Source organism: Primulina tabacum, chromosome 8, assembly GCF_025594145.1.
Source record: "Primulina tabacum isolate GXHZ01 chromosome 8, ASM2559414v2, whole genome shotgun sequence".
NCBI lineage: Eukaryota > Viridiplantae > Streptophyta > Magnoliopsida > Lamiales > Gesneriaceae > Primulina > Primulina tabacum.
The window spans coordinates 6,378,868-6,395,420 of NC_134557.1; the positions used below are offsets into that span (position 1 = coordinate 6,378,868).

The following is a 16,553-nucleotide window of genomic DNA, read 5'->3' on the forward strand; positions in this document are numbered from 1 at the left end:
AAGTACTGAATTAATGTCGGAAAATCATGCGAATAAACAGAAGAAATTTTTTCTCATATTTAGTGTTTGATTTCTTTGTTTTATTTTAAATGATGATAGCACTACAAAGAAAGGATGTCCACAATTTTTTGTACATCACGATAAGGCATGTAGACTAAGTAAAGCCACTTTTGAGTTGGTATCCAAACTAAATCTTAAATCATTTTTATCAAAAATGCCACAGAATATGCACGCACATTTTTGTAAAATTTTAGATATAAATTTAAACTCACATTTTAATCGAAACATATGAATTTTAAGTAAGAATTCTCATCGATTTTTTTTTTAAAAAAGTATTTATAAATTGTTTTACAAACGGGTTATTATGTGCTGAAAGGCGCAGGAGGCAGAAACATGTTGTAGGAAGAATTATTAAGTTGTGTGGGTATCTCTCATAATGAAAATGAACCTGCAATAACGTGTAATATCTTTTGTTGGCGACTTTATATTTATATCCACTATAAATTATGTCGACCCGTTTCACGGATATTGTTCTGTGAGACTATTTTACAAGATATCTACTCGTTTATTTATATATAATCTATATAGGTGTATTAGATTTCTTTAGTTAGGATCTATTGGAAAACAATTTAATGGACAAATTGTAATATAATATAAAGGATGCTAAAATAATGGTTGAAGTTGGATATTGAACTTCCAATTGTTGCCTCTCTCTGTATATTTAGTCCAATTAAGTTAAAAGACATATAATCAACACAAATTTTATTTTAAAATAAAAAGAGTTAAATGAATACAATAACATTTTTCAATCTTAGTATATATTGCGGTGGGTGCTTAGAGATTAAATTTTTGTCTCTGAATATTATACCTTACAATATTAAATATTATTCTTAATGTGCGCGTGTTTATATATATATATATATATATATATATATAGTTTTGATGTGATGCATACTCACTGTGCACACTTATGTGAACATCGATGATGTGACATTCACTTATTGGATGTGATGAAGCATAAAAAGTTTTATAAGAAATAATTGATTTTATGATGAACTGAACCTTAAAAAAGTGGAAACTATAATTTGGAGATAGAGAAAAAAGTATATACATTGACAAGTTCAGTCCATGTTTTGTTTGGCAGTGATATGAAATTGGTAAAAATCAATTTACTAGGTAGGCAGATAGAACCTCAATTTCAAGCCCAAAAATGGAATATAGAAATGGGACAGTCTCAATTATTATTACTATTTCCAATTTTTTTCATCATAATTATCTTAAATAAATCTATATTGTGTGGGTTATAAATTTCTTTAAATGAATATCAATGAAAGTGTTTATCTTACGTTAGAATAAATATCATTTATGAAATTGGAAAGACTTGAAAAAATATACAAAACCATCCTGAATTTAAAACGTGTTTTATGGGTAAAAGAAAAAAAATGTAGAGGCATTTTGTTAACAAACCAAACTTGGAAAATGTTCGAGAACGAGACCGGTTGAGAAAAAAAAATTAAAATCCATTTAGGGAAAATAAAATCCATAATCGGTTTAAAAACAGGAAAATAATTATTGTTGATCGTGGACAAAATTGATATGATCAACAACTATAATTTTGCAGTACAACAATATTTTTTTTAGTAGTATATTTTTTTAAGACGATCTCACGGATCTTTAACTGTAAGACAGATCAAAAGTGTCGATATTTATAATAATGAGTAATACCTTGATATAAAAAGTAATATTTTTCATGGATAGATATTTGTCTCACAAATTTAACTTGTAATATTGTTTCACAAAATTTTTTTGTGTTTTCTAAATAATCCAATCATATTTTTTTAAAAAAAAATTCTTTAGGAAAAAAAAATAATATGTATCACATTTTCAATTAAATTGTTTTTTTTAGGGTGAAAAGCTCATAATATTATTACAAATAATAATTGTGATTATATCATAATCAAATCATAATAACTTCAAAATGTCAACAATTAATTGCTAATTTTGCGCGTACGAATATTTTTCACTTTAGTTGCACGTGCGACGCACAAGTATAGCACATCAAATATCAAGAGAGTCAAAATTATTTTAAAATTTTGAGCAGGATCAAACGCACGTGCGGCGCACAAGTATAGCACATCAAATATGAGGAGTCAAAAATATTTTTTCATTTATGCAGAGAGTGGGGAATGAGAATAGCAACACTACAAAACCAAACAGCTGAAAGGGTGACAAAAAATCAACAAAAAAATCAAGAAGATGTCTGTTAGCATCTACTCTATGTCCCTAGCTCTTTTGTACAAGTAAATCTTCCTCTCTACTGCACTAAATGGACGGGGTGGGGAAACCTGCAACACCCAAAACACATTGTATTTAGATGTAGCCTAATATGCACTTCAAGGATACTAGAAGGAAATTTTCATACCTTCACTATTTGTTATGGTTGTGCTTCGGGTTTCCTTTGCCTTGAGACCCTAGCTTGAGTAGAGGCAGAAATCGCCTCTTCTGCAAGGTTCCCAATGGAACCAAACTCTATCCTGCACGGAGAATTCATCTGGGCATCAGATCTCCATTGCCCATGAGATCCCTGTCCAGATGAATTCACCCTGCTGACAGCTGGGTGTGAGCCACTACTGTAGGGGTACCTGTGCGAATGATTGTGACTCATTGGCACCTTACCCCTGCCCCTTCTTTGTGGAGACCTATAGGAACCACTCTGCAAAACAAAGGGTTTGTAAGAACGCATGTAAATTATGACAAATACAAATAGAAAATGAGACGTGCACAATAAGTGTAGAAAAATTTACCACAACATATGGAATGTAAGTGCCAGTTCCTCGAGTATTGGGCCTCCCTTCAGTATAAAACCCAGTGGCTGGCAGGGCATAGTCAGCAACAGAATACATGGTTTGTCCCGTGGAGAATGCAGATGGATTCACCTGAAAATCATGACTCTGACTAAGAGAGACAGAATGTCGCATGGTTTGAATCCTAGAAGTTGACGATGTGGGGTTGGACAGTGCACGTGCGGATGAAGAAAATCCAATGGTTAACTGACCACAAAGAAAACTCCTAAGATGACTGTCATAATCTCCAGAGAGGTCTGCCAGACAATCGACAACTTCTGATTCCAAAACAATCTCAGAAGAAGAAACACCTTTCTGTGATGCATTACGTGCAAAATCCACTTTATGAAATTGTTTTGGTGGTAGGCTCTCAGTTTTGGAAGTTGATTTAACGTTCCCATAGAGAGAAGAACCAAGCTTTCTGTTCGATAAATAACTGGACGCACTAGTTCTCGAAATTAAATTAGTTGTCTCAAAGTTGTTTACATCCCCGGTGGAAGCGTTTCCTGAAACAATTACCCGATTAGTAGGACAACAGGATTCAGATGCCTTATTGGAAGAAAATTCTTCAGCCAAACATCTGTCGGGCTCATTCTCCGACGATGAAATCGAGTTCACTTCCACCCCAACGCTATCATTATCAGAATCACTGGAAGAAGATTCTAGAAGCATGTCATACATAGAAGACGCTTCCGACTGGGACGATGAAGATGCAGTCATAGATGCTTCATCACCAACTTCTGAGTCCAAATATTCGACTTTGCTTCTCGAGTGCTTTCGATGCCTTGAAAGGGCATTGGCAAAATATTTATTGATCCCATCAGCAACTTGGTCACTTGGTAGGGACAGAACATGACCCAACTTGCGAGCTCCAAATTTGATAGCACTCCTTATACGGAAGAAATTGCCTATAAATCAAGCACAGAAAGTATTTCACATTCATGCAATTAGAAACACTTCTTGTCAAAACATATTACAGATACAGTTTAGCATTCATTCATTCATCCTATAAAGGAATCTGCAGATGTGTGACCCATAAAAAAAGCACTTAAAAATATTTTCTGAACTGTCATTCAGGGTTGATTAACAGAGAGAGAGAGAGAGAGAGAGAGAGAGGATGCAGTGGATCAAGAACCATAAGATTTTGTGATAAGACACCATACCAGATTCTGCAAGTTCTAAGCCAATTTAGCAACGTGTTTGACGTTATTTTTCAACATTTTAGCTTGGAAGAGAAAAAATATAGAAATAGTGACTTGACTCGAGCAGGCTCAATTTGGAGATAAATCAACGAAATGAACAATTTCTGCCAATGTCCATTACCTCTGTTCACACTGCGTCCAAGGTTATTATTTTCCTTTAGTGGGTCAATAATATTAAGATGTTTTGGTTGAAATGGCTTTTGGTTTGCTTCAAGCCGTTTAAAGGGAACAGAAAACATGTCCATGCAGTTCTCTATGAATTCTTCATCAAGTAAAAGGTCATTTAATCCACTATCTGGCATCTTCACTGCAAAGATGTTAACAACAAAAACAGTAAAAAAGATGAGAAAAATAAGGATATTGAACCACCTTTACACAATGGAAGATCATTTCTTACCCTCTATATTAGGAAGGGATGATTTACAAACTGGCCCCTTCAAACTTATGCAATAGTTGTCCCAATCAAATTGACTGTAGTAATCCAAGAACATACATAGGGCCTAGATATAAGAGAAAAACAAACAAATTGACTCAAGGATGATTTGCTCATATTTCATTAGAGTTACTATAGCATATCAATAGGTATTACCACTAAAGGACCACTTATAGCAGAATGGAACAGCTGGAAAATGTACAGGATAAGTGTTTCCAAAGCATATGTCGAAATTAAACCATGAGTGGCACCAAGAATGCGACTCTCATAAAAGCACCAGGTTTTAATCAGGATAACGCTTCGCTTAAAAAGATGATTTCTCCCAACTAGGCGATCGACCTGCATTGAAAAACAAGATTCACAATATATTATCGTAAGCAAACTGAGAGTGGCATGAAAATTCAGCAGTTATAAACAAATGATATTTTGATAACCGATTGAGCACATCGACCAGCAATATTCTGTCACATAAATGGCAAAAGCACCCCAGACAATTTTTTCAGAAGCGGTCGTTATTACCCGCTCGAGGAAACAGAGTGTAGAAAGTCCACCAAGCTGATTGAAAGATATGTCTACCAATATATTCCGCACTATGCATTTCACAAGTTTAACCTGCAGTCTCAAACAAAAAATAGTTCGAAATAAATAAAATGACTGTATATACCAAGAAAGTGCACAAATTAGAAACTAATAAACGAGCACACAATTGCCAGCTTGTTTAGAATGACATTAACAATCCAAACCAGCACAATCACTCAGTTACGCTCCTCAAACTGACAGCATAGTTAAAATTCAGATCTAATAGAATAATCGCAATTCCAATTCGCTGATATATCAAATTTGACAGCTATAATCAGATCCAAATTACTTTAATCTATAAAAAAGTAAACAGATTGAAAGTTAAAAAATTGAAGCAACAAGGGAGAAGGTGGAGCGACAACAGAAGCATCTGCAATATCCAGGCTATCCATAAATGGCTGAAAACAAATACAGCAACACGATCATTATCATATTTCACATACAACAAACATCCACAATGACACATGTATAATGCAAGGAAAAAGCTATCATAAATAGTACATGCTCACAGTCAGAAACAGAGTTGCCTCAAACTCTCTATAAATGAAGATTACCTCAGCACCAATAAATTGGGTACCATTGATTTGGTACTCCGAATTTCCATTCTGCTCTTCCCCACGTAGAATTGCAAGAACATCATCGGCTAAAGATTCGCATGCACCGGGATCTCTAAGGACAGTCAAATCAATATCTCCATCAGGTAGGTAAGTCTTGAGCGGCACCGACCCATAAGGAAAAACCTGTGAGGTTTGAAACTCCAAAATTTAGAATGCTCGAAAACTAGACGCCATAAATGATGAACAAATAAGGTTACTAATTGCGATAGTAGTGTAACATGTGATTTGGAGCTATACCATGAAACACTTAATGCAAGAGACTCGGATCCTAGATTATTTAGTAAGTAGCAACGAAAGTTTTGTTGATAAAAAAAAACCCCATCTCATCCACAAGGAAAGAGATACGTGGCAAATTTCATTTGGAATCGACAATAAAAGTTCTATGAAATCGAAAAATCAGTTTAAAAAATCGTAGCTCACACATAACGGTCTTTCAGATGTCGAATGTTTGTTCAAGTACCGACAACCGTATCTGGCATAACTCAATGCAAACAACATGGAATCTAACAAATCTTATAAGTCAATTGATCATAAACTTTTCTTTACAAAAAAATATAGCCTCCAAATCCTTCAAAAAAATCACAAACTGATAAAGAAAAAAAGCAACAAAAAACACATCAAACCTAATTTGTTTCGAAATGATGCAAGACATATATAGATATAATTAACATGTGAAAATTAAAGAGATAAAATAAAGATCACCTAAGATAAACTCAATCCATCATAATTCATATACAGAGCAAAAGGCATGCATTCAAAAATTTCGGGAAGAAAAAAAAAGACCCACATCACAATTAACGTGAGTTTTGATGAGCCTCTGAAGATGATCAATGACATCACTTCTCTCCTCCTCGGAGTCGAGTGTAGGGTGAATGCAATTCAACACTTCCTGAGATGCTTCCTCTGCCACAGATAAATACTCTGTAGCAAGCGACGCCGGATCAGGCCTAGGAAACATCCTCCCCAGATGCAAAACTTCACGCTCCTCCTTCAAAACCTTAGCGGCAGAACCCACCTCAAGTTCAGACATCTTTGTTTGTTCACCTTTTTTCATGAAAAAACAATGAACTGGAAGCAAAACCAGAGTAATCCCTGGTTTTAAGAATTGTTTCAATCTTGAGAAAAGATGTTCACAATGTTTTCTCGTTACATAAAAAGCAGAGAATTCTGAAATAGATGGGTTCAAAATTTGGGGTTTGTTGAGAATTTAATTCAATTCTAGTAATCTCATTGATGCTTACACATATACATAGCCCCGCACACACACATATATATTGACAAGAAGGGTTTTTCAAAAACAATGGTCCAAAAGGGAAAAAAATTAAAGGGCACCCAAAATTCGGAATGGACGACAAAATTGTAATAAAAATTTTGCTTTTTGTTTGCTTTCGTCTTCTCTGAAGCCCCATCCTTTTTTTCAGTTATATGCAGAGAAGACAAAATCAACCTCGTTTATCTTGCTCCTCCCTCACCCGCCTCCTCTCTCTACATTGCATACCCACACCCGGTCTCCTGCACACACACACACATAATATATACATACACACATATATACGTATATGTTGTCAGATTCTTTTTTAAAATTTTTGCTTTCGTTTCGTGAAATTTTCCGCGGCGAAACCAAAACGGTGACGTTTGGATAAATTTGAGGGTCAAACTGTGTCGTTTTGATATAATGAACTAGGGTTTTTTTATGAATAAAGTTATAATATTAGTTATTTGAAACTAAATTCAAATATATATATAATCAACATCTTTTGTCACTGAGGATAATTATAAATTTTTAATAAATCAAAAATGTCGTGACGAGGAATTTATTATTGAGTAGATCTCTTGTGAGACGGTCTCACGAATCTTTATCTGTGAGACGGATCAACCCTACCGATATTCATAATAAAAAAGTAATATTATTAGCATAAAAAATAATATTTTTTTATGAATGATCAAATAAGAGATCCGTCTCACAAAATACGACATGTGTCACTGTCTCACATAAGTTTTTGTCCTTATTGTTTTATTCACTATAATGATCGAGAGTATAGTTTTGTTAGCTTAAAGAAATAATATATACAAAACTATAAAAATATCGATAACTTATAACATTTTATCACATGATCCATTAAATTTAGAGTTTGTTCGCGTAAATTACTTCGAAAAATGCTCATAACGGTCAAGATTCGAATTTTACTCGATATTAATAGTACTTGGATATCGAATTTTTCCTAGTCAAAACTCAAACTGAGGTCACCAAAACTTTATATTATACCGGATTCGATCAGATTACATGCGAATGAGCCGTAGAATCTATATTTGTTCATGTTTACGATTAAATTAATCCTAATTAAAAAAATTAGAATCCAATTTTATTATAACTCATATTCGACTCGATTCATTTATGTATCCGGAATTCGTAATTATTCATGTATAACGAGAGATATTTAAATATAAATATAGAGAAGAATGTAAACTTAATTTATCAGAAATATTAAATTTCGCCTACTAAGGATTTTTATATAAAATGGTAACTGAGCAGGTACATTAAGCATGCAATAATCATAGTTATATATTTTGATTTCCTAAAATCTCATGTTTGTAATATTTTTTAAAAGAAATTTACAAGTGAATAAACATGGGTGATTTTTTCCAAATATATATATTTCAATGAAATATGCATTTTACCGATTTTAATTTTGAATTATTTGTCAAAAATATGGAGTGGAAATGATATTTTTATTTGAAAGACTAAATTTAAAAGTTTGCAAAAGCATTTGAGAAAACCAAAGAAAGTTGTTGTAATCCTACTCATTTCATCGTTATTGATTTCACCTAATAAAAAATCGTAACAATTTTTTATGAGACGGTCTCACGAATCAATTTTATGAGATCGATCTCATATTTAAGTCACACATGAGAAAGTTATTTTTTATGCTACACATATTACTTATTATTATAAATGTGAACATGGTTTACGTATGTAACATATAAATATTTATGAAACGTTTAATAAAAACCTACTAAAAAAAATTGTGTGTAATCTCATTTATTGCCTCCTACCTTGCAACAGTTAAAGGAATAATGCTGACCTTTCTCACTAATCCTTTTTTTTAAAAAAAAAGTATTTATCCAATCCTCATATTGTAATCTAATTTATAAAATTTATTAAAATTGTTTTTTTAAAAAACTTTTTTGACCATCGGAACAACAATAATAATGGGTTTTTTCCATAACATTAGTAGGTGCACTGCTACAAACTTAGAATTATATTCGGCAAGAACGAAGTTAGATTTTATATGTAATTCTTTAAATATATATAAACTTATATTTTAAAATGTCAAATTGCAATGTATTATCAATATTGAGTAGTTTTTAAACCAAAATTATATTTGTGTATAGTCTTTTTACTTGTATTATTAGTTGTCCATATGAATTTTTTTCATAATATTGTTATTTATAGATTTTTAAATAATTGCTAATTTTTTGTCAAAGTGTCGATAATTTTTTAATTTATATTTAAAAAAATAAATACCCATTTGAATCCGGATTACTTGTTAATCTGACAAGCTAATTTCAACTTTCAAGTCAACTCAATTCGGTTCTAAAATCTGACAATAATGTCGTCAACTTGATTGATCCAAGTAGGCTAAAATTGGACCCAAAATCCAAACCAGGCCTAATTTCAATTACCATTCTTTTACATCTTAGTTAATGACTTCGTTTGAATATTACAGTCGCATAATAATAATTTAATAAGTGTTTTAAAAAGGCAGATTTAATTTTACTATTTGATACATATTGAAAAAAAATTGTTTAGCTTTTGAACGAGAAATTAAATTTAAATCTTAAAATGTGTTGTGTGTGTAAAAATATATATATATATATATATTTGATGTCGTTCACCAACCGTACTCACATCTATATGCACCAAGTAGATGTGCATGTATATGTAATATGAGATGAACACAGACGTGGGCACGGTTAGTGAGAAATATATCAAAACTATACAAGACGTCATCTTAGTCGGTGCTCATATAGATGCTCGTTATATTTTGATGTCGTTCACCAACCGTACTCACATCTATATGCACCAAGTAGATGTAATGTATATGTAATATGAGATGTACACAGAGGTAGGCACGGTTAGTGAGAAATATATCAAAACTATACAAGACGTCATCTTAGTCGGTGCTCACATATATGCTCGTTATATATGCATTGAATACAATGAGTGTCGTTCGATTAAATCAAGAAAACTTTGAACTTGTGATAAATTGCAAATATTTATTAAAATCGATCCTATATCTATATGGTATAATGAGATGAGTGGCATAATTCCACTATACCACTTGAAGTTTCATTTTTCTTAGGCCTACATTAATTTATTTGAAAATTTAATTCGAAATAATTTGGAATTTAGGGAGATGAATCGTGCTATAAAATCTCCTTGTCATAGGACCTATTTCGAAATAAGGGGACAAAGTCTACACAAGTTGATAGTGTTAAAAAAATTTACTTTCTATTTATTCCACCATTTTTTTTGAGCTGGGAAGATAAATATAACAATTGAGTCTTAAACTTGAGATCTCGTGTTAAATTTGAGATCTTGATAGCAAATGAGTTACAAGTTCGTTGGCTTATTCTCTTAAACTAAATGACAACAATTTCAAGGAAATAAGTCCATAATGGTTACACATCGAGTGTCCTATATAACTTGTAAGTGATAGAAAACTGCATCTGTGTATCAAGATGGAGGTAAGAATTCTACATTAATTACATTTTGATGTAACATAAATGAAAACAATTTTAAAGACATCCATTTTTATGCTTTATAAATTCAATTAGAGATCCATTAGATTGAACATTCTGAAAGTATTTTGTTTAACACGATAGTAAAGATTGTGTTTACCAGATATAAGTTTTGTCTCGGATGTTGTAACGTCTTGTGACAACATGCACCGGAATAATATACAGAAATAAATAACTTAATTAAAAGTAACACATACATAATTATGCACAAGCGAACACACTTGTGTGATGTCTCATGACAAAATAATCAGTAGAAAAAAAATCGAGTTTATAAAACCAATACTAGTGAAGAAATGAAAACCTATTTTCCTTGATAAATCAAGTAAGTAAATTACACCATAAAATATCAATAATAAAATCAACCAAAACTCAAGAATGCAAATCTATGTGGCCGAATTTGGAAGAACAAAATAATCATTCAATCAACACTTTTGTATGGGTGTTGACTACAAGTGTCTCCAACACGTCACAACAACATATTGAAACATTGATCCTTCGTCTTTGCGAGTTCTTCAAAAAATTCTCCCGAGCTTTATCAATGGTCTCTCGTATCTCGTTGCCTATTGTGAAACAATTATTCTTGAATATTAAAGAGACAAAATTATTAGGAGACAAAATCTTTTAAATATTAAAGATCAGATCTAGAATTTAAGAAACTCGATATTCTAGATATACAAAACTCTTGTACAAAATATTATCAACAAAGAAAAGAATTTAGGAATTTAGGAGCAAGACACATTTTCCATCAATCACTTTTGTTGGGCTTTTTCTGGACAAAATGAGGACAAACAAGTCTATGCAAGTTGATTCAACTCCAAGCAATCTCTCCCTGAATTTGAACATGTTAGCTTAGATGTTGTTAGCAGTGTTGACAACACCGTGACATAAACATTTATCACTTAATACTAAATAAGAGGATTGTATTAAAAACGCCTTAACATCTAATGGATTAATAAAAACTTAAGAAATATAAAATAGCTTATAAACAAACAAACTCAGAGCAGATAAAATAGAATCAATAGTTACCCACTAGATTTTACAGGAGTTTTCATATGTTTAGTATTATTATTGCAATTTTTTTGGCTAGATTATTTGAATACTTGCTTTGACACAGAAAAATATCATTATGAATTTGCTCGATTTTTAATCCAAGAAAGAGACTTAACTCTTCTACCATTCTCATTTAGAATGTTGAAGACATACATTCAACAAAATTATTTACATGATTTTGTGAAGAATCACAAAAAATAATATCATTCACATAGATTTGACAAATGAGTATATCATCTTTCGACCTTTAAATAAATAAAGTTTTGTCGACCTCACCTGGTTTGAAGTTAGTTTTGAGTAGGCACTCAGTTAACCTACCATACCATATACGAGAAGCTTGCTTCAATACATAAAGTACTTTATTCAACTTATAGACATGACCCAAGTGTTGTGGATCATCAAAGCCATTTGGTTGTCTCATATAGATTTCCTCACTTAAGATATCATTTAAAAACACACTTTTCACATCCATTTATAGAGATTAAATCTCATATAGCATGCAATGACATGCAACAGTCGGACTGACTCAATGCGGACCACATGAACACATGTCTAATCAAAATAAGCTTCATCTACCTGTGCATACACTTGAGCAACCAACATATCTTATTCCTAAAAATGTTTCCTGACTCGTCGGTTTTGTTTTTAAAAATCCATTTGATTCCAAATGTTATCGTGTTCAGGAAGTGGAATTAAGTACCATACATCATTTCGGACAAATTATTCAAGCTCACCAAGTATTGCATTGATCCAAAACTCATCTTTTAAAGCTTCATTAATATATCACAAGAAAAAAAATCTAGTTTACAAAACCAATACTAGTGAAGAAATTATCCTTAACAAGTCAATGAAGTAAATTGTACCATAAAATATCAATAACAAAAATAACCAAAACTAGAGAATGCAAATTTGTGTTGTCGAAATTTAGAACAACAAAACAATTTTTCAATTAACACTTTGTACGAGTATTATCTTCAAATATATCAAACACATCACAACAACAGAATAAAAAAAATGATGTTTCCCCTTTGCGAATTTTAAAAAAAATTATCCCGAGATTTATCTTTATTCCCTCACATATAGCTCACCTTTTGTGTCATTTTCATGTGGGGCCACATTCCGAGGTTGTGAGTAGAATAGCCGCACCCATGAAAACATCTAAATTTTAAAGTACTAACGGGATGGATGATCCATGTAATCAGTGTTAAGAAAATCCTACACGGTACCTTTGTCAGTCAAATGCTGGGATATTGTGGGTCACACTTCGTAGCAACCTATAATTGATTGGCTCTTATTTCTCCACATTCCACACGTGCTCTTATCCTAACGTACCGTTGATTTTTTTTTTTTGAAAATTCAATTGAATACTGAAATCAGGATAGGATGGTAACTTCGATAAGGTATTCAAATCTTATTTCGTGTCGATTCTAAGGGTTTAGGGTTTATGGCATTCAAACTTACTATGGATCACAAGGGCTTACCGAGAGTAAACCCAGAAGAATGTGAACTAGCTCGTGGTCAAGAATTCACGGATTCTAAGGGTTTAGGATTTATGGAATTCAAACTAACTAGGGATCGCAAGGGGTACTGAGAGTAAAGCCAGAAGAATGGGAACTAGCTCGTGGTCGAATTCACGTAGAAATACTAGACCAGTACCCTTGACTTTTAGGTTACATTGAAGCGTCAATTCACATTGGGTAAAGAGAGAATGTATTCAAGAAATAGTAATTTTTTTCAAATGGAAACCAACAAACGATGATAAACCCACCCCTTGACTATATTCAGGAGATGCGTTATGAAAGCATTGTTCCATTCAAGGAAAAAACCGTACTTGATGATGCTCAAAAAACAGGACATGCAAAATCCATAGTATAACTTCAGCGAGACTAATAGCAAATGTTCAACCAAAATATATTATGGCCGTGCGGCAGCAGGTGCTCCACCAACACGGGGAGGTTGACCGGGCTTTGGCATATCATCCTGTAAATGTGGAAAAGAAATGACAGTAAAAAAATGTAATCATAATTATATACGTTAGAGAAAAAATGTCCACAGAAACAGATGAAAAGATATCAAATGACCAATGCATTATTCATGTTTCCAAATATTATTTATAAAAACAGTAAATTTCACATCCGTAAAAACATGTGAGCAAACAGGCATATATAGTTCACTAAACTCGAAATACTCCAGAAGATTGTATGCACAAGAGAAATCCCCTTTTGTTTTAGTTCATGGCCCACTGGGAAAACAACGAAAACATAGAAACTCTGAAACTTGCTAGTGGTTGCAGCATGAAGACTTGAGAGAATCTTCCTAGGTGTCATGGTTATTAAAGACTTGAAACTACTTAACCTACTTTTTCAGACTTTATATAGTTCTCGTTGCAAACATCTACCATATAAAGCAGTAATTTCAAAAGTTTTTATTTCAGGACTTATCTGGCATACAGAGTACACACTCAACATTCTATACATGAGATGAGACAACCCCTTGAAAGGGAAGTTTGACTCTGTGCCCACAAAGAGAGGCGAGGATGAGGATCATAAATGTTCTACATTGAAATATACATTGAGGAAATGGTGTTTGATAGAAAGGTGAAAAATAATTGCATGTTCAGTTGAGAGAAGTGACAATCATCAATAGCCAAAAGATAAAGACCAAACTGCAAAATATAAAAAGGTAAAAGAGTACTAACCCTTGGCCGTCTGAAGCGTTGTGGAGGCTCACGGTTCCTCCTATCAGTACGAGAACGGACCCTCACCACTTTGGAGTGAATGGCACATGAAACACAGTACTGCATCTTCACGTACAGTTTTGGAAGGGTGTACACTATAGAGATATAAAGACATGTATGAGATTGTATAGATTTCTTCCTAACGATGATTTACGAGGAAAGATTACAACTACAATGATAGGTGAGTGACGTGTAAAACAAAAATAAAGGAAGCTCACTATCAAAAGCGCAAGCTTCCTGAACATCCCTCACAGCAGCTTGCTCAACAATGTTTCTCACCAGAAACCTTTTGATTGCCTTGTCCTGGCCAAAAAAGTAAAAGTAAAACGATGATGGAAAAATTAATCAGCAGTGTCTCACTCATGCTCATTAGATTACTTCAACCTGGGGGCAGTATCACACATTTTAAAGAAGCCAATAAATTAAAGCTCATAAAATGTATTTAAGAAGATTGAAATAGAATAGAGAAAATATTTTGTAGCAGAAACATGATTAGCATGAGTACAAATCTTCTTAAAGAACCACATGCATGCTACACTTTTTCATAGGTGCCAGGCTAAAAGCTTTGCTTCATTGCCACACCTGGCTGTGCCTGCAGGTGCATCAGATGCGCACCAGGCACGCCTTTAATAACTATGAGCAGAAACTAATGACGCCTAGGGACGCAATATCAATTTTCATGCACCATTGCAAGCAAAATCATGATAATTTAAAGATTCCCATCCGCAATAGCAAAAAATTTGGTATTTCTTCTACACTGAAAAGCAGTGGCATCCTACAAACAGAGTTTCAATCCGAGAAGGAGCTGATTTTTTAAATTCCAACCACAATACAATATTTGACCAAATACACACATATCCTAACCAATAAAGCGAGTTCAATACAGCGTTAAAGATAAGTATAACCTTATATTCACTTAAAAGAATAATATCAACGTATTCAATTTCTCACCACCTAACAGACTAATTTCAAAAAGAAAATCCAAATCAACGAAATATACAGATCTAAACATACTGGCAAGGCACATATAATTATATCGAAGAAAAAAAATTATTCACCAAAAAGCTAATGAAAACAACCAAAAGAAACCTTGGGGCAGCATTTCCCACAGTTGGAGCAGCGAATGAAGTTGACATGGCCACGACCATGCTTGTTGCGGCCTCCATTCCTTCTCTTGAAGGTCTGAGAAACCAAATGTGGAGCAAAAAAAATCAGCTCTCCAGGAAAATTGCAAGTATAAAACTCAGGATCAAATAGTGGATAAACCTAAAACAAAATTTGGTTTTATTTTCTCACCATAGCGGATCGATAGTTCTTGATCTCTGGACGTGAAGGCGCAAGTTCACAGCGCAAAAGTGCCTCGTTTCAGGTACAGGTGAGTGGGAGAGTATTATATGCGAAACCCTAGATCTGTTAGGCCCAAAATGATAGCTTGGATCGATTTATTTTAGGCCCAATAAAGGGACCAAAGATAAAAATATATTTTGATTGGACTTGCCCTTGGTCATGAGAGTTGAACTTTTACGTAATTTTATTTATTTATTTATTCTGTTCAATGTGAGTATCTGAAGTTTGTAAAGCTTTAGTTTTAATTTTATTTCTATTTTGAAATTAATTGCATTTTAATTTTTTAAAAAAATTCTTGAATAAACAGCCTAAACTAAATTTTATTTTAAACATTTTATATTTATATTTTACAAGATTAATGAATAATGACAAAAACTTATGTGAGACGGTCTCACTGGTCGTATTTTGTGCTACATATATCTTATTTGTGTCATACATGAATATCGGTAGGGTTGACCCGTCTCAAATATAAAGATTCATGAGATCATCTCACAAAAGACCTAATCATGAATAATTAAGGGCCGGGGGTCATACGCTTCTCCCATAATGGAACTTCTCCGGAAATTTGTAAAACTAGTCATTTTTTTAGATATACGTTTTCTATTTTATTATTTTGTAGTTGATAGTTTTATAACAAGAAAATGAAACAAGTTTTTAAGCGGGAAAATATTTATTATTATTAATAATATTATTATTGAAATGACTGAAAAGATATGAATATTATCTCATCTTTCTGATATTAATTAAAAATGTAAAAACAAATCATAAAGCATTTGATAAATGAATTGGTAAAAATTACGTGCGTCGAATATTAAGAGTTTAAGAAAATATTTCACAAAACCTGGGCATAATAATAAGACAAAAAACTTGGAGTCATGCTATAATTTTTAATATACCTCAAATACCCTATTTACTTTAATTAATTCCACAAATACCTTTATT

General features: G+C 32.7%; 2 protein-coding genes across 2 annotated transcripts; both read right to left on the reverse strand.

Moving 5' to 3' along the window:
* Positions 1–2,104: 2,104 nt before the first annotated feature.
* LOC142553389 (uncharacterized) lies at positions 2,105–7,182 on the reverse strand. The gene is made up of 9 exons (XM_075663600.1): positions 6,462–7,182; positions 5,612–5,797; positions 4,998–5,090; positions 4,635–4,817; positions 4,443–4,545; positions 4,167–4,352; positions 2,805–3,751; positions 2,423–2,713; positions 2,105–2,345 (listed from the first exon to the last, which is right to left on the reverse strand). Exons 1-8 carry the CDS (start codon positions 6,726–6,728, stop codon positions 2,435–2,437), a joined length of 2,244 nt encoding a protein of 747 aa, XP_075519715.1. The 5' UTR covers positions 6,729–7,182; the 3' UTR covers positions 2,105–2,345; positions 2,423–2,434.
* Positions 7,183–13,214: 6,032 nt separating this feature from the next.
* LOC142553391 (small ribosomal subunit protein eS26y-like) lies at positions 13,215–15,714 on the reverse strand. Its single transcript, XM_075663601.1, has 5 exons — positions 15,561–15,714; positions 15,354–15,446; positions 14,483–14,567; positions 14,226–14,359; positions 13,215–13,507 (listed from the first exon to the last, which is right to left on the reverse strand). Exons 1-5 carry the CDS (start codon positions 15,561–15,563, stop codon positions 13,442–13,444), a joined length of 381 nt encoding a protein of 126 aa, XP_075519716.1. The 5' UTR covers positions 15,564–15,714; the 3' UTR covers positions 13,215–13,441.
* Positions 15,715–16,553: the final 839 nt, after the last annotated feature.

Coding starts and splice junctions, on each gene's coding strand:
- LOC142553389 (XM_075663600.1), bottom strand. CDS start 6,728: ATGAAAAAAGGTGAACAAACAAAGATGTCTGAACTTGAGGTGGGTTCT. Junction 5,091..5,611: donor CCCAATTTATTGGTGCTGAG/GTAATCTTCATT, acceptor TTGAGACTGCAG/GTTAAACTTGTGAAATGCAT. Junction 2,714..2,804: donor CTTACATTCCATATGTTGTG/GTAAATTTTTCT, acceptor TTTGTTTTGCAG/AGTGGTTCCTATAGGTCTCC.
- LOC142553391 (XM_075663601.1), bottom strand. Junction 14,360..14,482: donor GGAAGCTTGCGCTTTTGATA/GTGAGCTTCCTT, acceptor ATATCTCTATAG/TGTACACCCTTCCAAAACTG. Junction 13,508..14,225: donor AACGCTTCAGACGGCCAAGG/GTTAGTACTCTT, acceptor CCACATTTACAG/GATGATATGCCAAAGCCCGG.